Source organism: Nerophis ophidion, linkage group LG01 (genome assembly GCF_033978795.1).
Source record: "Nerophis ophidion isolate RoL-2023_Sa linkage group LG01, RoL_Noph_v1.0, whole genome shotgun sequence".
Lineage (NCBI taxonomy): Eukaryota > Metazoa > Chordata > Actinopteri > Syngnathiformes > Syngnathidae > Nerophis > Nerophis ophidion.
Window position 1 is genome coordinate 56476779 of NC_084611.1, and position 22782 is coordinate 56499560.

General features: G+C 40.6%; 1 protein-coding gene across 1 annotated transcript in view; it reads left to right on the forward strand.

The window, feature by feature from the left end:
- sorcs3a (sortilin related VPS10 domain containing receptor 3a) overlaps positions 1–22782 on the forward strand; it is a 614798-nt gene that overhangs the window by 395578 nt on the left and 196438 nt on the right. The window contains exons 6-7 of the mRNA XM_061907863.1: positions 18001–18065; positions 21181–21299. Coding sequence (XP_061763847.1) covers positions 18001–18065; positions 21181–21299 — 184 coding nt within the window. The remainder of the gene's footprint in view (positions 1–18000; positions 18066–21180; positions 21300–22782) is intronic.

Here is a 22782-nt window from a genome sequence, read left to right on the forward strand (position 1 = left end):
ACCCCGCTGTTTGAGAAGAACCGCTGTAGGTTTTTTCATTGATTGAATTTTGATTGAAACTTTTATTAGTAGATTGCACAGTACAGTACGTATTCCGTACAATTGACCACTAAATGGTAACACCCCAATAAATGTTTCAGCTTGTCTAAGTCGGGGTCCACGTTAATCAATCTCTAGTGTATTTACAAACTTACCTGGTTAGGTCAAAGTGAAGGTTTTTGAGTAATGTATGAGAGGGTGTCATAACCAAGAAGCATCAAATGCAGAATGATAGTAACAATGACTAATAACATAGATGTCACCTTTTATTTAATAAAGGGACAAGCGGTAGAAAATGGATGGATGGATATTGCTGACCACTCATAACCACTTCAGTGAAGACAATGTCTGAAAAGTGCATTGAAGTTCATTGCTCGTCTCTTGTTTCTGCCACAACTTATCAAAGGTTGTCTTCCAACGCGGAATCAATCTCATTAAGTGTGTTTCTTGTTTTTTATTTTTCACCTACACTAACAAACGGGTTTAAAGGACTAGCAGAATAAACCCTCGAGCTAGAAAGGGGCTGGTGTCCAGTTGGCTGTTTTATTACACATGCATCAAAGCATTCAAATTGCATAACAAAGGGAAAGCTATGTCCAATTTTTTTGTCATCCGTAAGCAGTCAAATGGCAATACAAATATGGTGTGTGATGTATTAACATGGCAGCACGGTGAAACAGGGGTTAGTGCGTCTGCCTCACAATAGGAAGGTCCTGAGTTCAATCCCAGGCTCGGGATCTTTCTGTGCAGTGTTTGCATGTTCTCCCTGTGACTGCGTGGGTTCCCTCCGGGTACTCCGGCTTCCTCCCACCTCCAAAGACATGCACCTGGGGAATGTCATGTTTTGTGATCATGTTCTGTTTAGTTATGTTCTGTTTTGCTTTTGACTCCATTAGTTCCTGTTTTTGCCCACCCTGGTTTGCTTTGTTTCCATACCTACCAATCAGTTCACCTGTCCTCACGACTCACGCACCTGATTCATTTGAACTCACGCACTGTTTTCAAGCACCACAGCAGTATTAAAGCCTGTAGTTGCCAGGCAGTCAGCCTGACGACATCACACCCTCTACGCACCCTTGCTCCATGCTGATGATCCATGCTCTTTTCTCGTTCCCCGTAAGTTTTCGTTGTTCATGCCATAGTTTGTAAGTTTTGTCTTATGTCCGTAGTTTTCCCTTTGTGATAGTTTTGTTTTCTAAGCCAAGTTTTTGACCCTCTGCTGAGAGTGCCATTCCCTTTTTCCTTTTATTTGAATTAATAAGAAAAGATGTCAGTACCTTCACGCCATGTCCGGTCCAGTCGATTTGCACCACGGGAAAACAAACCACACCATAGTCCAAGTCATGACAGGGATAGGTTAATTGGCAACACTAAATTGAATTTGAGTTTAAGTTTGAGTTTGAGTTTATTTCGAACATGCAAGCATACAACATGATACATCACAATAGTTTCTCTTTTCAACATGTTCGAAAAGGAGTAGGAAGAAGCAGAGTTTATTTAATCCTACCCCTTTTCTTTACATAACAGTTGCTAAAACTTTTGTTCACTTCCTGTTCTCAATGTATTCACAATGTATACTCCATAAGTAATAAGTAATCACAATACAAATAAATAAATAAATAAATAATTGGTGATGTAAGTTTTATTCCATACGATGAGATAAATCAGATTATTTTGAGAATGAATGAGTGAGTAAAATCAGAATGTTTATCATGGTTCTTAATTTTTGTACTTTGTAAACACTTGAAGTTTGAACAGTTTCTTGATGTGGATCATATTAGTACATTGTTTGATTGCTTTGCTTAATCCATTCCATAATTTAATTCCACATATTGATATACTGAAGGTCTTAAGTGTTGTACGTGCATACAAATGTTTTAAATTACATTTTTCTCTAAGATTATATTTCTCTTCTTTTGTTGAGAAGAATTGTTGTATATTCTTGGGCAGCAGGTTATAGTTTGCTTTGTGTATAATCTTAGCTGTTTGCAATTCCACTATGTCGTGGAATTTCAGTATCTTTGATTGAATAAATAAAGGGTTTGTATGTTCTCTATATCCAACATTATGTATTATTCTAACTGATCTTTTTTGTAACACTGTTAGTGAATGAAGTGTACTTTTGTAATTATTTCCCCATATTTCTACACAATAACTCAGATATGGTAACACTAGTGAGCAGTAGAGAATAGAAAGTGATTTTTGGTCTAGAAGATATTTGGCTTTATTTATTATTGACGTATTTCTTTCTACTTTATGTTGTATATTTTTTTACATGAGATTTCCAGTTCAATTTATCATCAATCATTATACCTAGAAATTTGGTTTCATTTACTCTTTCAATTTCTATTCCGTCTATTTGTATTTGTGTTTGACTTTCTTTTCTACTGTTACCAAATAGCATTATTTTAGTTTTACTGAGATTCAATGATAGTCTGTTTTTGTCAAACCATTTTTTTTAATTTGTTCATTTATTCTGTTATTATTTGTAGTATCCACTGTGTGTTCTCTCCTGAACAAAACGCTGTTGTATCATCCGCAAATAATACTAACTTTAAATCTCTTGTAACTTTACAAATGTCATTTATATAGAGATTGAATAATTTAGGTCCTAGTATTGATCCCTGAGGTACACCACATGAAATATTTAGCATTGTGGAAGTGTGTTCGCCTAGCTTCACGTATTGTTTCCTGTTCGTTAGATAACTTCTTATCCAATTTAAGACTAACCCTCTGATGCCATATCATTCCAGTTTTTTTATTAAAATATTGTCATTAATTGTGTCAAATGCTTTTTTAGATCCATAAACACTGCACATTTTTTACTTTCTATTGCATTGGTAATTTCTACTGTGATTTCAATTAAAGCCATTGAAGTTGAAACATTAGCTCAGTATCCATATTGGTTCTCTTCGAGTATTCTATATTTATTTTCAAATCCCACCTAGAACCAACCTCGTCACGTCCGTTGTGTCCTGAGCAAGACACATCACCCTTGTTCCTGATGGGTGCTGGTTGGCGCCTTGCATGGCAGCTCCCTCCATCAGTGTGTGAATGTGTGTGTGAATGGGTAAATGTGGAAGTAGTGTCAAAGCGCTTTGAGTATCTTGAAGGTAGAAAAGCGCTATACAAGTACAACCCATTTATCATTTATTTATGAAACCCTCTAATCTGTTATTGAACAGTTTTTCAATGATTTTAGAAAATTGTGGAAGTAAAGAAACAGGTCTATAATTTGTAAATAGATGTTTGTCTCCAGTCTTATAAATTGGTGCAACTTTAGGTACTTTAATTTTGTTTGGAAATGTACCTGTTTGAAATGATAGGTTACTAATATACATTAATGGTCCTGAGATCTCATCAATCACCTTTTTTATCGTATCCATATAAATTCCATTACAATCAGTTGAAGTCTTTGATTTACATTTTTTCACAATTTTAACTATTTCCTCCTGTGTCACATTACATGGAGTTGGGATTTTGCTCTATGATATTATTATAGTCCTCAATTGAAACTGGGTCTGGAATCCTTTCTTCCAATTTTGGTCCAATATTTACAAAGTAGTTATTAAAGCTTTCAACTACTTCCTTTATGTTGTCATTATGTTTATTTCCGTCTAAGAAGTATTAGGGGTAATCCCTCTTAGTGTCATTTTTAATAATGCTATTGAGAATGCCCCATGTTGCTCTCATATTATTTTTGTTCTTGTCCAATAATTCACTGTAATATTCTTTTCTAAATGATCGTAGTATGTTTGTTAACTTGTTTTTATACTTTTTGTACTTAACTTCTGCCTCTGTAGTTCTTTGTACTATACATTTTCTATATAGCGAATTCTTCTTCTTACAAGCATTTTTTAATCCTTTTGTCATTCATGGTTTGATTATTCTTTCTCTGTTTACTACTGAGTTGCTTCCATGGACAATGTTTGTTATAAAGTATTATGAACTTGTTTAAGAAATGTTCGTATGCTTCATCAACCTCTTCTTCATTGTACACATTGTCCCAATCTTGCTTTTGTAGCTCCATTTTGAAAATTGGCCCTAGTGTGTGAATGTGAGTGTGAATTGTGTCTGTCTATCGGTATTGGCCCTGAGATGAGGTAGCGACTTGTCCAGGGTGTAGTCCACCTTCCGCCCGAATGCAGCTGAGATAGGCTCTAGCGACACCCCGCGACCTCAAGCGGTAGAAAATGGATAAATAGATGGATGTGATAACACCCATTACAACATGCACAATATGAATACTGTCAAATTGAATTTTCTGCTCTGTTTCTCTAGAAATTACTTTTTATTTGTTAAAAATATTTGATAAAGTAGCAACACAGATCTCATTCTGCTACGTCTTTCTGTGTGACGAATCAGATGTGTATTAATTAGGTATGTTGTGACTGGTACGTGTCATGATCCGCGGTCCGGATCATGTTTTTGTTATGTTCTGTTAGTTTAACTCCATTAGTTCCATTTTTTGTGCACTCTTGTTTGTTTTGGTTGCCATGGTTTCGTATGGTTTTCACCTGCCGCTAGTGTTCGGGACGCTCACCTGGCTTTAATCAAGAGACACTATTTAAGCCTGCCTTTGCCAGTCAGTCAGCCTGGCGTCATTGTTCGGTTCATGTCTGATTCCAAGTTTATGCCAAGTGTTCGCTTCATGCCTTGTATACTTAAGTTTTTGTTTGTTCATGCCACAGCTAGTAAGTTTTACTTGTCATAGTTTATGCTAAGTGTTTGTTTAGCTCAGAGTGCGATCAGCGCGTTGTGCCTTTGCCGTGTTTTCCGTTTTTTTGTAGTAGTTTGAGTTTTGAGAAGATTAATTAATATGTTCGTACCTGCAGGCCTTGTCCGTAATAGTCCGTTTGCATCCCGGGGGAACAAACCTCACAGTAAGCTGTAAAAACCGCATATTGGACCAAAAATACAAAAAAACAAATCTGTCTGGAGCCGTAAAAAATGAAAAGCCTCATATAAGTCTTATAATGAAGGCAACACATGACGTAAGTGTCCATGTTAGTATTTTAGCCTACTATCAAAATTACTTTAAAAATCTTATATAAGTGTTATAATGAATACAACACATGATGTAAGTGTCTATATTAGCTATAATAGCCTATTATCAAAATGATTGTGTCGCAAAGCAAATCTTCGTTGACGGAAATTCATATTTATTCAACACATTTTTACAAAATTAGGAACCAGTAGTAAATCAGAGGCTACTCAGAAAGTGAAATAACTCCTGGAAATGACTGTCTTTTAATGGCCAAAGGTATAGATGTGCGTGTCCAAGTTAAAGGAAACTGCAGGCTGTCTTATTTTAATTGATTTATTACAATCTTTGCCAGCTGGGTAAGGTTTGCTGTGGTCTGGAACAACATGGCACACAAACAACTATCAGAAATGCAGCCAATATTACATATGTATGCAAAACTAAAGTATATACAAAGAGGATAAAAATAAAGAATATTAATTGAGCTCAAAAATACCTACATAATGATGCAATATGTACATACTGCTAGCCAAAAGAGCATGTTAGCATTGATTAGCTTGCGGTCATGCTCTGACCAAATATGCCTGATTAGCACTCCAACAAGTCAGTAACATCAACAAAGCGCACCTTCGTGTAATAACGCACAGTATAAAACTTTTGGTGGACAAAATGAGACAAAGGAGTGGGAGATTTTCCTTGTAAACAAACTGTTGCATAACAGTCCACACCATGGTGAGTTCAAGAACCGCCAAAATTAGTAGGACAAAACAATGTTCACCAAATACTGTCATCAGTGAAGCATACACACACACATATTAAACAGTGGGCTTTCTAACAATTGGAAAGGTTTGTGTCATGTTTGTCCTCAAACAAAAAACATACTGCAAAAAAAAACAAGTATTATTCCCCGATCTTTTACCATTTTCAATCCTTTTTGAAAAATGTTCCAGGGAGCCACTAGGGCGGCACTAAAGAGCCGCATGCGGCTATAATCATGCAGACCTGTGGGGTTCCACAAGGCTCGGTATCGGGACCTAAGTTATTTATACTTTATTTAAATGATATTTGTTCATTATCTAATAAATAGAATATTTTTATGTTTGCAGATGATACAAATGTATATTGTTCAGGAGAAGACTTGAAGGAAGTGTTGAGGATAACAGAGGTTAAGTTAATTCAGCTAAAAAAATGGTTTGATATAAATAAGTTATCATTAAATTATAAGAAAACTAAATTTATGGTGTTTAAAGTTAAAGTTAAGTTAAAGTTAACGTACCAACAGAGGTGGGTAGTAACGCGCAACATTTACTCCGTTACATTTACTTGAGTAACTTTTGGAATGGATTGTACTTCTAAGAGTAGTTTTTATGCAACATACTTTTACTTTTACTTGAGTATATTTATAGAGAAGAAACGCTACTTTTACTCCGTTCCATTTATCTACATGCAGCTTGGTATTCGCTACTTTTTTTTTATCGATCTATCAATGTTGGTTTTGGTTAATGATAGAGCTTCAAAGTAGAATCTATGCATGCCTGCGTTTCACCAATCACATGTAGTCACTGGTGACGTTGGACCAATCAAACAGAGCCAGGCGGTCACATGACCCGACTTCAACAAGTTGAAAAACGTATTGGGGTGTTACAATTTTGTGGTCAATTGTACGGAATATGTACTGTACTGTGCAATCTACTAATACAAGTTTCAATCAATCAATCAAAAGTGTAAAGGAAAAAAGACACATTATTTCAACCGTACTTCCCGTCAAAAGCCTAAAGACTGATCGCACAGTTCCTGTCTTCACAATAAAAGTGCCGCTCCATCGCGGCTGCGCTAACAAAATAAGAGTCTCCGAAAGCCAGCGCAAACAAGCTAGCAGGCTACGGAGTTTGCCGCCAGTGTATTTATTGTAAAGTGTATAAAAACGAATATGGAAGCTGGACGGATAAGATGCCAAAAACCAACGACTTTCATGTGGTATTAGACAGAAAAAAGGACCTTTTTTTCTCCTCCATTTGAAAACGTGGACGTCTGATTCCAATCAATGCAAGTCATCAGAATCAGGTAATACACCAACTTATATTCTTGTCCTCATGAAAGATAGGAATCTATGTGTTAAACATGCATGTATATTCATTAAAACACCTTCAACATGTGAACAAAAATGGCAAAATAAATAAATATAAATTATATACTGTATATATATATATATATATATACATATATATATACATATATATATATATATATATATATATACATATATATATATATATATATATATATATATATATATATATATACATACGTATATACATATATATATATATATATATATATATATATATATATATATATATATATATATATATATATATATATATATGTATATATATATATATATATATATATATATATATATATATATATATATATATATATATATATATATATATATATATATATATATATATATGTCTTGATTGGATTATCCAGAGAATAGTGCTCGATACCGTGGTAGAGCGTAATATGTAGGTGTGGGAAAAATCACAAGACTACTTCATCTCTACAGAATTGTTTCATGAGGGGTTCCCTCAATCATCAGGAAATCTCCTGATGATTGAGGGAACCCCTCATGGTGCTGTTAAGTTATTGTGGCTCAATGTTCCATTTTTTTTATTTTATTTTAATGTACCATTATTTAATACATATTATTGTTTTAGTTGCTTCAGAAATAATCCTGGCTCTGAATTTGCTCATTGCTATTTTTATGTTTTTGTGCATTATTTGTTGCCGTAATCAGGTTACTCATCAGTTACTCAGTACTTGAGTAGTTTTTTCACAACATACTTTTTACTTTTACTCAAGTAAATATTTGGGTGACTACTCCTTACTTTTGCTTGAGTAATACATCTCTAAAGTAACTGTACTCTTACTTGAGTAAGAAATCTCTAAAGTAACAGTACTCTTACTTGAGTACAATTTCTGGCTACTGTACCCACCTCTGCGTACCAATGATTGCCACTAGGTGTGGCAAAATGATTCTTTGCATTTGACCCATCACCCTTAATCACCCCTTGGGAGGTGAGGGGAGAAGTGAGCAGCAGCAGTGGCCGCTACCAGGAATTATTTTTGGTGATTTACCCCCAATTCCAACCCTTGATGCTGAGTGCCAAGCAGGGAGGTATTGAGTTCCATTTTTATAGTCTTTGGTAGGACTCGGCCGGGGTTTGAATCTGCCAGTAGCCCTTCATCAAATCCAGTGTCGTAAAAAAACGAGCAGTGCCCAGCCGATCTAGGAACTCGTCGACCCGAGGCATTGGGTACGCGTCAAAATGTGAAATGTCATTCACCCTGCGGTGATCCACAGAGAACCGCACAGTTCCATCCTTTTTCCCTACTAAGACAATTGGACTGCACCATGCGCTGTGGGATTCTTTTATCACCCCCAACTCAAGCATGGTTTTTAATTCTTCCCGAACCACTTTACGCTTGTGTTCGGGCAGCCGATATGGCCGAGACCGCACCGTAACCCCCGGGCTGGTCTCTATGTGATGTCGGATAAGATCCGTGCGCCCGGGCCGAGAGGAGAACACATCTGAGTAGCGCCGCTGTAATTCAGCCACCTCAGCTCTCTGCGCCAATATGAGCTGGTCATCACAGGGAAGCTGAGGGGTCGGGCCAGAGCGCGGGCTCTCTGGCCCCAACTCCACCCCCCCCCCCCCCCCCCCTCTACTGTTACCATGGCGACAGGCTCGGCCTCTCTCCATGACTTCAGCAGCAGGTTCAAATGATATATTTGGGTGTCTCATAATCCACATCCCCCACTTGCCGTGTGACCTCAAAGGGTCCTGCCACTTTGCAAGTAATTTGGAGCTTGACGTTGGAAGCAACACAAGCACTTTTTCTCCCGGTGAAAATGTACGCAGTTGGGCCCGCTTATTATACGTGCGCTGTTGACGCTCTTGGGCAAGGCGCAAATTCTCACGTGACAAGTGCCCCACCTTGTGGAGTTTTGCCCGCATGTCCAAGACGTATTGAATCTTGTTTTTGCTGGAACTTGGACCGTCCTCCCAGCTTTCCTTAATGACGCCCAAGACTCCGCGGGGCCTTCGGCCGTACAGCAACTCGAACGGTGCAAAACCAAGGGAGGCCTTAGGTACCTCCCGCATCGCAAACATTAGGGGGTCCAACCATTTATTCCAATTTTGTTTATCCTCGTGCATAAATTTCCGGATCATGGTTTTCAGCGTTTTATTAAATCTCTCCACCAGCCCGTCCGTTTGTGGATGGTATACGCTGCTGCGGATGGCCTTAATTCCCAGTAACCCGTAAAGTTCCTTTATCGTGCGTGACATAAAGGACGTGCCCTGGTCCGTCAAAATCTCTTTCGGGATTCCGACGCGGGAGATGACCGTGAAGAGTGTTTGCGCCACACTCTTGGCAGAGATGGACCGCAGCGGCACTGCTTCGGGATACCGCGTTGCGTAATCCACCAGAACTAACACAAAGCGGTATCCCCGTGTGCTCGGGTTAAATGGTCCGATGAGGTCCATCCCAATTCTTTCGGACGGGACCTCCATGAGTGGTAATGGCCGTAAAGGCGCCTTTGGAGTGGCCGCGGGATTCACCCGCTGGCAGTCCGGACAGGCCTTGCACCATCGGCGTATGTCTGCCCGGAGGCCCGGCCAATAGAATCGGACCATGACCCGATTAAGTTTTTTATCATATCCTAAATGGCCATACATGGGATCGAAATGTGCCGCCTGGAAAACCATTTCCTGGCGGAATTTTGGCACCAACAACTGGGTGTATTCTTCCCCGGTTTGCGTGTCACGGGCCACTCGATAAAGTCGATCCCTAATAATGGAAAAATGGGGGAATACCCGCGCTTTCCCCGGGCGCACCAGCTGACCGTCCACAAAATCGACCCGATCCCAGGCCTCGAGCAAGGTTTCATCACGGGCCTGCTTGAGGGGAAAATCCTCCGTAGGTTGCAATCGGGGGGCCGGGGGGCCCTTCCGCGAAGCCCCCACTGGTTCCCGCTCGGCATTCCCGGATGAAACCGCGTCGCCGCTGAGAACGGCGCAGATATTCCCCTTGCCTACTGTCCGTAAACGCACCCGCACACGTTGTGTAAGCAAATGATTGAATCCCGGCCAATTCGTTCCCAAAATTATAGGTTGCGTAAGTTGCGCGCTAACGGCAACCTTAACTTTATGCTTTTGGTTTTTATACAGAATTTCCACTGGCACAATCGGATATTCGTGTATATCCCCATGCACGCACCTAATTTTTATACGTGTTGCATGCACCAAAGCCCCGGGCCGAACCAGGTTTGGGTGGATCATGGACTGCCTGCAGCCCGAATCCACCATCGCCCGGTATGTACTCCCTTGTATCCTTACCGGTACGCCATACGTCTCTCCTAGATCGGGGGCGGATGCTGGAGGCCCGGCAACCCGCAACACCTGCCTCGCCTCCATCACCGAGCACTCCCGGCGCATGTGCCCAGGTTGTCCGCACCCCCAGCACACTGGCCCTGGTATTTGAGGTGCACTCCGTGAGGGAAGCCCCCATCTCAGCAGCGCCGGGACCCTGAAACACACAGGAAAACACTCAATCATTCCCTTGTGGGCCCCCCCCCCGTGATGTGTGTGTCTGTGTGAGTGTGAGTGTGTTCGTGTGGGAACCCTGTCTCTCGGCCGTGATTTTTCCCAGCTCGACGAATGTCTGGTTCCCCCCTCCCCATATCGGGGCGAGTCGTCGTCGTGGCCCCGGGGCGGTTTTCTCGGTTGTTGCCGTCGTCGTCTCCCGGTGCACCGCCAGATGTTCCTCCGCCATTCTCACCGCTGCTTCCACGTCCGGCGGACTGTAGTACCGCACCCACTTGGAGGTTTTCACGGGGATGCCCTCCAGGAATTGCTCCAGCACCATCGCCTCCAACATCTTGGTGTCCCGCCCGTTGGGCTGGAGCCACCGGGTCGCCTCATCCCTTAGCCGGTGCGCGAATACGAAGGGCCGGTCCTCTGACGCCAGCGTCATGGCTCGGAACCTTTGGCGGTGATCTTCTGGGCTGCTGCCAGCCCGGTCGAGGATGGCGTGCTGTGGGTTGGCATAGTGCGTGCAGGCCGACGCCGGGAGACTCAACGCCGCCCGCTGCGCCTCTCCCATCAGGAGCGGCAGCAGCCTCGTGCCCCATTCTTCCTCCGGCCATTTGCACGACCTCGGCGTGGCCTCGAACACGTCCAGGAAGGTCTGTGGGTCCTCACCCTCCACCATGCGCTCCATGGAGGCCGAGCCTCCCGCTGTTTCCGCCTGGGTCTGCAGCCGGCTTGCCGCCGACATCTCGGCCAAGGCTTGGCCCAGCGTTTGCAGGGTTGGTGATGACATCTTTCCGTGATTATTTTCGTTGGGTGGCACTGTAGCAACGCTCGTGGTGTTTGGGTTCTTCTAATCACAGGAAATGGCAGCACACTTCAGGCAGCGTTTACAAGGTTTACTATATTGTTGGTACACTCAAATATAGTTTCGGACTTTTCAGTCCGTACTTGCAATAATATTTCTTTCCCTCTGTCCATACCTTCGGCTTTCCAGCCGATTGTCCTCCTTCGCGTTTCTTACGCGTTCTTTCCCCTGTCAAGTTCTCCCGCGCTCCTAATAAAGGGACAGGTGATTAGACAACTCGTTCCAGCTGAGATTATCCACTCACCTGTCAGCTGCTTCATGGCCGATCACTGCACACACCCCGCCCGCAGGGAACGCGCGGACCACGCCCCTTGCCACAATGGGTTTTGTTTTGCATAGTAGAGTTTTAACTTGCACTGAAAGATGTAGCGACCATGTGGTGATATCTTTTACACACTGATTTCGATTTCGATGCAGTACCACCTGAGGGATCAACGGTCCGTAATATCATCACTTACGTGCAGTGATTTCTCCAGATTCTCTGAACCTTTTGATGATTTTATGGACCGTAGATGGTAAAATCCCTAAATTCCTTGCAATAGCTCGTTGAGAAATGTTGTTCTAAAACTGTTCGACAATTTGCTTACAAATTGGTGACCCTCGCCCCATCCTTGTTTGTGAATGACTTAGCATTTCATGGAAGCTGCTTTTATACCCAATCATGGCACCCACCTGTTCCCAATTAGCCTGCACACCTGTGGGATGTTCCAAATAAGTGTTTGATGAGCATTCCTCAACTTTTTCAGTATTTATTGCCACCTTTCCCAACTTCTTTGTCACGTGTTGCTGGCATCAAGTTCTAGAGTTAATGATTATTTGCAAACAAAAAAATTGTTTATCAGTTTGAACATCAAATATGTTGTCTTTGTAGCATATTCAACTGAATATAGGTTGAAAATGATTTGCAATTCATTGTATTCCGTTTATATTTACATCCAACTCAATTTCCCAACTCAAATAGAAATGGGGTTTTAGATCAATACAGTCTGCAGGGATACAGTCCGTAAGCACACATGATTGTACATCTTTATGAAGAAAAAAAAAAACCCGGTCCGCGGGACAAATTTTCAAGAATTGACCGGTCCGCAGCTACAAAAAGGTTGGGGACCACTGATTTAGAGGACTCTGTGGGTGGAATCCGTTATTAGCTCAAATTTGCGAATGTTTATCTACGATTCAGAATGTATAAAAAAAAAAGAAAAACATGCTGTCTAATGGCTGAGGACAGACCAGTTCCCACCGTGACATCCTCAGATCCTGACTCTACGGAAATAGCTAAAATGTCTTTTATATTATTATTATTATATAATATAGTAGGATATTCTATTATATTCTATATTATATTAACATTCAAAATGGTTGTTTAAAATCGTCATGTTTTGTGGCTGTTTAGACAATATTTTCACATACTTTGCGAAGTGAAAATATTTATGGATGGAGGGTTTTAAGGCAGGGGTCCCATATATATATATATATATACACACACACTATATAGTCAAAAGTATTTGCCCACCCATCCAAATGATGCTGTAATCACTTTTATACACCAGAGGTGTATAAAATCAAGCACTTAGGCATGGAGACTGTTTCTACAAACATTTGTAAAGAATGGGCCGTCCTCAGTGATTTCCAGCATGGAACTGTCATAGGATGCCACCTGTGCAACAAAATCCAGCCGTGAATTTTCTTCTCTCTTAAATATTCCAAAGTCAACTGTGGGCTTTATCATAAAAAAAAGTGAAGAGTTTAGGAACAACAGCAACTCAGCCACCAAGTGGTAGGCCACGTAAACTGACAGAGAGGTGTTAGCATAGTGCAAAGAGGTCGCCAACTTTCTGCACAGTCAGTTGCTACAGAGCTCCGAACTACATGAGACCTTCCAATTAGCCCACCTACAGTACGCAGAGAGCTTCATGGAATGGGTTTCCATGGCCCCGCAGCTGCATCTAATCCATACATCACCAAGTCCAAGTGGGATGCAGTGGTGTATTGTACGTTGCCACTGGACTCTCGAGCAGTGGAAAAGCCTTCTCTGGAATGATGAATCACGCTTTTCCATCTGGCAAGCTGATGGACCAGTCTGGGTTTGGAGGTTGCCAGGAGAACGCTACATTTCGGACTGCATTGTGCCGAGTGTAAAATTTAGTGGAGGAGGAATTATGGTGTTGGGTTGTTTTTCAGGAGTTGGGCTTGACGCCTTAGGTCTAGTGAAAGGAACTTTGAATGCTCCAGGAAACCAAAACATTTTGGACAGTTCCATGCTCCCAAACTTGTCGTAGCAGTTTGGAGCAGGCCCCTTCCTTTTCCAACATCACTATGCACCAGTGCAGAAAGCAAGGTCCATAAAGGCATGGATGACAGAGTCTGCTGTGGATTAACTTGACTGGCCTGCACAGAGTCCTGACCTGAACCCAATAGAACACCTTTGGGTTGAATTAGAACCGAGAAAGAGGGGACCAGGCCTTCTCCACCAACATCAGTGTGTGACCTCACCAATGCGCTTTTGGAAGAATGGTATAAAATTCCTATAAACACACTCCCCAACTTTGTGGACAGCCTTCCCAGAAGAGTTAAAGCTGTAGTAGCTGCAAAAGGTGGACCGACATATTGAACCCTATGGGTTAGGAATGGGATGGCACTTCAAGTTCATACTGTATGTGAGTCAAGGCAGGTGGCCAAATACTGTTGCCAATATGAATAGATAAATAAATATATATATATATATATATATATATATATATATATATATATATATATATATATATATATATATATATATATATATATATATATATATATATATTACCAAGTAGAGGCCCAGGCGTTTATTTCACAAAATCATTTTTGGAGACGGGCGTTTAAAAGAAGCAGGCGGTTATTTGCACGAGACTTTTATTTATTTCTCCACCTGCCTGCACCAGGCCTTTATTTGGTTACAATGATTACTCTACAGTATTTTTTTTCATATAAAAAACTTTAAATGTAAAAGCTATTGTAAACATACAAACAAAAAAAAAAAGACTATCAAAAGACAAGAGATCAACAAGGCCTCAACATGGCAGTAGTGCAACAATTGTCAAATAGAATACCAATACTGAAAATAAATAAAGTTTTTAAATAAAGCAGCCTACTGGGAAAAATACAATTATGGTACCAAGTACACAAGTATAAAACCCACTGTTGAAACAGAACAATAGTAGTGTCACTTAAATAAAATAAAGGCTACAGTATTCCAAGTTTTAAATAAAGCAGCGTACAGGAAAAATTAAATGATGATACCAAGTACTCTATAAAACCATCAAAACAATATTACAGCAGCAAACGCAACCCCAAATGCAACTCAAACCCACTCATCATTCTCCTCCTTCTCCTGTTGTTCCTCCACCTCTTCCTCACCCCCCTAATCATCATCCTCCTCTTCAATCACAAGTTCATTGAGGAACTGCTGTTCCTCATCACTCTCCTCCTCTTCCTGAACCACAGCAGCACCCTGCTGTCTGGCCCTCAACAGCATCTCTCTGCCTGCCTGACATGGCTGTCCCTCTTTGAGGCAGTAAATGAGCTGGTCCTCACTCCCATCAGCTGCCACCATCAGCCCACACACCTTGTAGGATACCAGAAAGAAACAATCAGCTATGGCTACTGTTTGCAACACACACACATACACACAGCCAGCCAGCCTACCTTGAATGAGTTGATCAGAGTGTCCCGATCCAGAGCATCCCAGGCTCTAAGGACCCAGTCGACCAGGAGGCGGCGGGAAGGGGCACTCAGATTCCCTGACTTGGTGTAGGTCTTGTCTTTATCACCAGCCATCCAGTTATCATAGTAGTCACGGAGCTGGGCTTTGAAAGGGCCATTCCACACAGCATCGGGGGCCTGCAGGTACTTTGTGCAACCTCCAGATATAACAGCCGTTGTAAGGTTGTAGCCCCTTTTGAGCTCTGCCTTCGTGGCCTAGCTGATATGGCATCGGTACGAGTCCCATGCAAGTAGCCTCGGTCCGAAGTGAAATTTCACAACTGCCCTCTGGAGCCAATCCTTTGTCAAGTCATCATTAAACCAGCCATTCTTGGAGGAAGCTATGATCACCCCGGGGATGCTCTGCATAGCCTTTACATCACGGACAGCACCTTTAACACAATGTAAGGCTTCAGCTTTATCCCGTCTGCTTTGGCTGCAAGAGCCACCGTGACGCGTGCCTTCTCGTGGCCGGTGGTTTTGAGGCAGATGGAGCGGGCGCCCCTCTTATTGACCGTACTAAAACCAACCATGTCCAACCAGACGGCTGTTTCATCCATGGCCATGATATTCTTGGGCTGGATTTACTTGGCCTCTATCTGTTTAGTAGAGAAAACGAGGAAGTTGACAATCTTCTCGACGGGAGCGTCCTTCTGTGCAACAGTTGTTCTCCTCCTGAGGGTAAAGTTGTTCCGATGAAGCCAGCCACTCATTGCACCAAACACCACCCCGGTGTCTCTCGTGTCACTCGCGGTGGCATACAAATCCTTGGCCTTAATGCGGATATTTTTGCGGGACACACGGTGGTTCAGTCAACGAACGTGATGTATCCACTGACACAAATTAGCATCAAGCTCGTCGCACACTTTCTTCCTACCTCCGCCAGATAAGCGAGCCCGTTTTCCATCGATTGCCGACTGAGATAGTAGTTCTCCCTTTTTCTGTTTCCATTCGCGTACACGTTTTGGGTCAACGTTAAACTGCCTGGCCGCTGCCAAACCAGAATTCTGCTCCGCATACTTCACAGCCGGTAGCTTGAACTTTAAGTCAACTTTTCTGTTCTTCTTACCCCTTAAAGTATTCCTGTTATTAGTTGTAGTGTACTGCTATTCATGGGCTATTATTAGGAAGAGCCGTTTAATTCACATAATGGGCTCGGACCCCGGGCGGCTATTCGGACATGGGCGGTTATTTGCCCAAGGGCGTTTACTTGGTATTATACAGTATATATATCCATCCATCCATTTCTACCGCTTACTCCCTTTGGGATCACAGGGGGCACTGGTGCCTATCTCAGCTGCGATTAGGCGGAAGGCGGGCTCCACCCTGGACAAGTCGCCATCTCATCGCAGATATATATATATATATATATATATATATATATATATATATATATAAATTCAGAGCAGAGTGATGTCATGTTATCGATGGGAAAATGCACTTTTAGACAATATGATTTGCCTGAGCGGCGAGTTGACACCGAGAGTAACAAGCGGTAGAAAATAGATTAGAAAGGACAGATTAAAAAAAAATGTTAATTAAAAAAATGTGAATAATTAAAAACTTTTTTTTTTTAACTTGGGACTTCCCGCGGGCCGGATTTTGGGGACCCCTGCTTTAACGGATACAATGAAACACAATTCAGCATATAAAGCCAACCTATATTTTTTTTGTTTTACTGGTTCTTTAATGTAGACCCAAAATAAGTCAAATTTCCTCAAGAAAAATACAAAACAATTACTTAAATGAAACCTGCGATGATTTACTTTATTTGAAAAATAATGACAGTTGAATTGTATTATTTTAACGCCTTATTATAGTCTTAAACTTCCTTTTAAGGATATTCAAATTTGAACTCTGCAGTACAGATAAGTGATTTTTTTGTTTTATTAGCTCATGGTAGTGCAGGATAAAAGAGAAATAAGATGCAGGTATAAATTATATTATTATGGCCCTAGTGTGTGAATGTGAGTGTGAATGTTGTCTGTCTATCTGTGTTGGCCCTGCGATGAGGTGGCGACTTGTCCAGGGTGTACCCCGCCTTCTGACCGATTGTAGCTGAGAAAGGCGCCAGCGCCCCCCGCGACCCCAAAAGGGAATAAGCGGTAGAAAATGGATGGATGGATGGGTTTAAAATTAAATTTGATTTAAAAAAAAGTAGCTTCAACTCTCACACTCTAATTGATTCATTAATGTCTTTTTCAAAAGTCAATGACTAAAAGTGGAGCACAAAGCTATACAGTATAGAGCCCATTTTAGGACATTTAAAGGGGAACATTATCACAATTTTTCATCACATCGATTAGCATGCCATGCTAATCGATGCACATTCTACGTAAATCAACTTGAATCCGTCCCTGATCGTGTTGTTACACCCTCCGACAACACACAGACGTGGCATGATGTCTCCAAGGTATCGGAAAATAGTCGAAAAAACGGAAAATGCGTGTAATGTGGTAGGGAAAAATGGCGTTGAGTACCGATGTGACGTCACGTTCTGACGTCGTCGCTCAGAAAGGGATAAACAGAAAGGCGTTTAATTCGCCAAAATTCACCCATTTAGAGTTCGGAAATCGGTTGAAAAAATATATGGTCTTTTTTCTGCAACCTCAAGGTATATATTGACGCTTACATGGGTCTGGTGATGATGTTCCCCTTTAAAGCGTTGCTGAAACCCCTCAAAACACGATTTTCTATTCTTAACACGACGGCAAACCTATTTTCACTCACAATATGTCATCTTGTTCTGTGGTCTGTCATTCACTCAGGTCTGTGTCGGGTCTAGACAAGGAGCCAGATCTGGTCCACATGGAAGCCCATACCCCAGATGGAAGTGAGTTCATGCAACACGGCACATTGTACATCACACAATTCCCCATGGTATCAAGTAGCACGTGCTTAGCAAATAAAGCGACCGCTTTCATTGTTCAACAGATTCGGTCCATCTTGCAGACAATGTCATCTCCCTCTTTGCCTCAATAACAGGCATCAAAATTGTCTGTGTATGGAAATGTTTATGCAAAATATCCACATTTGTTTTGTTGTGATAACTGCAATACAGAATAACTTGACATAACAGTATGAACAAGTAGCAGATTAGAATCAGAACATTTAAACGTGTTTCTGCAAAACAATGACCAAGACCTGTTTCAACTCTATTCAGATGATGTATTGGGATCACCGGTGTCAAACTCAAGGCTCGGGGGCCAGATCTGGCCAGCTGCATATTTTATCTGGCCCGCAAAACACCTGGAAATGATATGTGTCAATAAAGTTCTTCATATTTTCTCACTAAATGTATTGGATTTTTTCCCCCCAAAATGTATGTACTGCTTGAAATTGCATAACATTTTAACTTTAATAGTATCCAATATTGCAGAAAATATTGCAAAAAATATTAGAGTATATTATCATACTTTCCAAACTTGTTTTTTTCTCAATAAAAAATAAATACAAATAGAATGAATAGAATAATATTTCAACTCTCAAATCCCTTCACTGGCTTCCTGTTCCACTCAGGATTGAATTTTAAAAATCTCCTTACTAACTCACCAGTGCCTCCATGGAAATGCCCCGGTCTACCTCAAAGAACTGCTCACCCCCAAATCCTCCACACCACACCTTCGCTCCAAACAGGCTAGCCTCCTCCAACCTCCAAGGACAAAGCTACGAATTATTGGAGACCGGGCTTTCTGCTCCGCTGCTCGCATTCTGTGGAACGCTCTCCCTGACTACCTGAGGTCACCTCAGACTGTGGATGCTTTTAAAAAAGGCTTAAAAACCCATCTTTAAAAAAAAAAAAATTTATAGATGTACATGCTGGTTCTAGCTATTGGGCTTTTTTCTAGTTTTATATTTTATTTTTACTATCTTTTTATAATTATTATTATTTTTACTATTTTTTTTACACTTTGGCAATTTGAGTTTTTTTGCTTAATGTAAAGGGCTTTTTTACAAATAAAATCTATTATTATTATTATTATTATTATTATAAAAAGCCTATGCACTATGCACAGGTACAATGAGATTAAAAACAACTCCAGTATCAGTGCAACAGTCTACAAATATGCAAAACATAGGAAGAAGAGAAAGAAAAATAGTGCAAAAGGAGGTAAGGTGCACAGTCCAGTCCTGAGAACGAATAATCAGAATGCGTTGTTTACAGGAATAAATATTATACTATATACATATATACAGAAGCATTCAGTAGGTGGAAGTAAAAATTGCAATCAGAGAGGTGCTAAAACATACAAACAGTGCCTATGAGAGTTCAAATACTTAACTTTACAGCAAACTACCTATCAAATTAACGAAATTGACAATATGTTTTTTGTGTTAACATTTTCTTGATTGAGCTGCCAGTTTTTGACTGTAAAATCCACGGTTGTTGTTTTTGACAGGTTATCTTTTCTCAAGGATAGGGCTATCGCTTTTGCATTCCAAAGTCCCAATTAGGGCCTCTGTCCTACGACAAGTGATCAAATCCACCTGCAAATCTCTAATTAAGGGGCCTTATCTTATTAGGTGCTCAAACTGAAATACCACTGTTTACTTAAACTTGGTGGTTTGCTTTCCCCAAGATAAATATGAACATTCACCATATTCAAATCACGAGTAATTATTTTACGGTTGTTGTTTTTGACGGTTTATTACTGTAAATGGAAAGGCAGTACATTTGTTTTACGGTAAAAAAACAGGAAACTGAGTTGCCGGAATAAAAAAAAAAGAACAATATAATGTTGTAAAAACCAATGTCAATTAAACACAAAAATTGCCAGCTTTTTCCGTCACCAACCCCCCCCCCCCCCCCACCCCCAAAGAAATAAAATAAATAAAAAATTACTTCAAAATATTGTAAAAAAAAACAAAACAACAACACTATATGTCAGAGTAAAATGTACATACAAAGCTTTACTGCAAAGTTAACAGTCTACTTCAAAGAACTGCTTTAAGTTATAACCTAAAAGATGGTGTTGAGCTACACAGGTAGTCTCTTCTCAAGGATAGGGCTATCACTTTTGCATTCCGAAGTCCCAATTAGGGCCTCTTTCCTACGACAGGTGATCAAATCCACCTGCGAATGTCAAACCTCGGGGCCTTATCTTCTTATGTGCTCAAACTGAAATACCACTGTTTACTTAAACTTGGTGGTTTGCTTTCCTCAAGATGAAGATGAACATTCACCATATGCAAACCATGAGTTAATTAATTTGACTGTAAAATCTATGGTTGTTGTTTTTGACGGTGTATTACTGTAAATAGAAAGGTGGTACATTTGTTTGTACGGTAAAAAAAACTGGCAGCTAAGTTGCCAGAATAAGAAAATAACTTTTTTTTTTTTTTTCCATTTACCAAATAATGTTATACAAACCAATGTCAACTTAACACAAAAATTCTGGCAACTAAGCGTCCAGCTTTTTCCATAAATCCCCTTCCCCCCCAAAAAATTTAAAAAAATGTATTCAATAAAAAAAATACCTTAAAATGTTGTAAAAAAACAACAACCCCAAAAACATTATGTTTTAGAGTAAAATTTTGTAAAAACTAAGTTTTTTCAGCAAAATTGACAGTCTACCTAAAACAACTGCTTTAAGTTATAACCTAAAAGTTGGCGTTGAGCTAGATAGGTATTCTCTTCTCAAGGATACGGCTATCACTTTGCAAATACAAAGCTTTTACTGCAAAATTGACAGTCTACTTGAAACAATTTATATAATTAATAATGCAATCCAGAGGCAAATTCATACAGTATTCGCTGTTACAAATGGCCCTCTGAGGGCAGCTTTACCTGCCATGTGGCCCTCAATAAAAAAACAGTTTGACATCCCGGTATTGGATGTTTTCTTTGTATTCATGGAAATGCAGCATGCTACTGTCTGACTAGGTGAGTGTAGCTTGAGAGGCCTCTCTGCATTACGACACCCTTACTGTATTTTTTAAATATGCAGGTGTGCAGTACGTGACATGCAGAGTGCAGATTTGCACAGAAGCCAACAGGAACTATCCCTTTTCTGGATACATCGACATCAGCTCACTGGTGGTTCAAGATGACTACATATTCATACAGGTGGGTGTTCACCATTTTGATTAAAATTGTTCGGAATGCACAGTATGCAGCAGAATGAATATAAGTTGCATTTTTGTATGAAGGAAATGTCGGGTACTATTGTTGTATAATTCTTTCTGACTTGGGTTGATATGTCCATTTTCTCCGCTAAATGGTTGAGGTGCTTATGCACAAAAATGTGGTGCATGCTCTTTTTGACAGCAAAGAGGTGTATCCTCACGCCAACTTCATGGCTTGCGTACGCACTCTTTTTAAGTGTGGATCCTTTGGCGACACTTTGAGGTGATGCCGGGAAACTGTTGAGAAAACAAATGTTGCAACAATTACTCCTCCGACACATGAACAACTAGAAAATCATTCTGAGAGTGAAGACCTCTGTTGTGTATTTCTGGTCTTTTCATCCTCGAAGGATGACACGGCAGTGCGGATGGATCAAAAGAGACGCTTTACTGAACCAAAAGTTGCTTTATTACAAGTGAGTGTCATTATGCAGGGACTGCAGTTCCTGGAGGAGGTCAGGTCAAAAAAATTAGGCCCTCCTAACTTGGAGAGGCCAAACCATCAGTTTTTTTAAGCCTCCTTTACATTTGTTTTATATAAGTCTCCTTTTCCTCTCTGGGTGTGTACTGAGTCAGGACAGCACACTCTGATCATAAAAGGAGATGTTTGTGTGGAAATGTCTGGAAAACAACTGCTTTAAGTCATAACTTAAAAGTTGGCGTTGAGCTCGACAGGTAGTCTCTTCTCACTTTTGCATTCCGAAGTCCCAATTAGGGCGTCTTTCCAAGTGATCCAATCCACCTGCGAATATCAAACTTCGGGGCCTTGTCTCATTATGTGCTCAAACTGATATACCACTGTTTACCTAAAATTTGTGGTTTGCTTTTCCAAGATGACTATGAATATTTACCTTTTGCAAATTATGAGTTAATTAATTTGACTGCAATATCTACGATTGTTGTTTTTGACGGTGTATTACTGTAAATCGAAAGGTGGTACATTTGTTTTATATAAGTCTCATCTTCCTCTCTGGGTGTGTGCTAAGTCAGGACAGAACACTCTCACCATAAAAGGATATGTTTGTGTGGACATGTCTGGAAAAAAACTGCTTTAAGTCACAACTTCAAAGTTGGTGTTGAGCTCGACAGCTTGTCTCTTCTCAAGGATAGGGCTATCACTTTTGCATTCAGAAGTCCCAATTAGGGCTTCTTTCCTACGAGAAGTTATCCATTCCACCTGCAAATGTCCAACTAAGGGGCCTTATCTTATTATGTGTTCAAAGTGAAATACCTCTATTTACTTAAACTAGGTGGTTTGCTGTCTTCAAGTTGACTATGAATATTCACACTATGCAAAACATAATATGAGTTAATTAATTCATTTCACCTCCAAAAGGCCCTACCTTTAAATAGTAAAACCTGAATCCAGACTGTGATCCTGATCACCCCCAAATTATATCCACTTGTTCCTTATCCCATTTCTG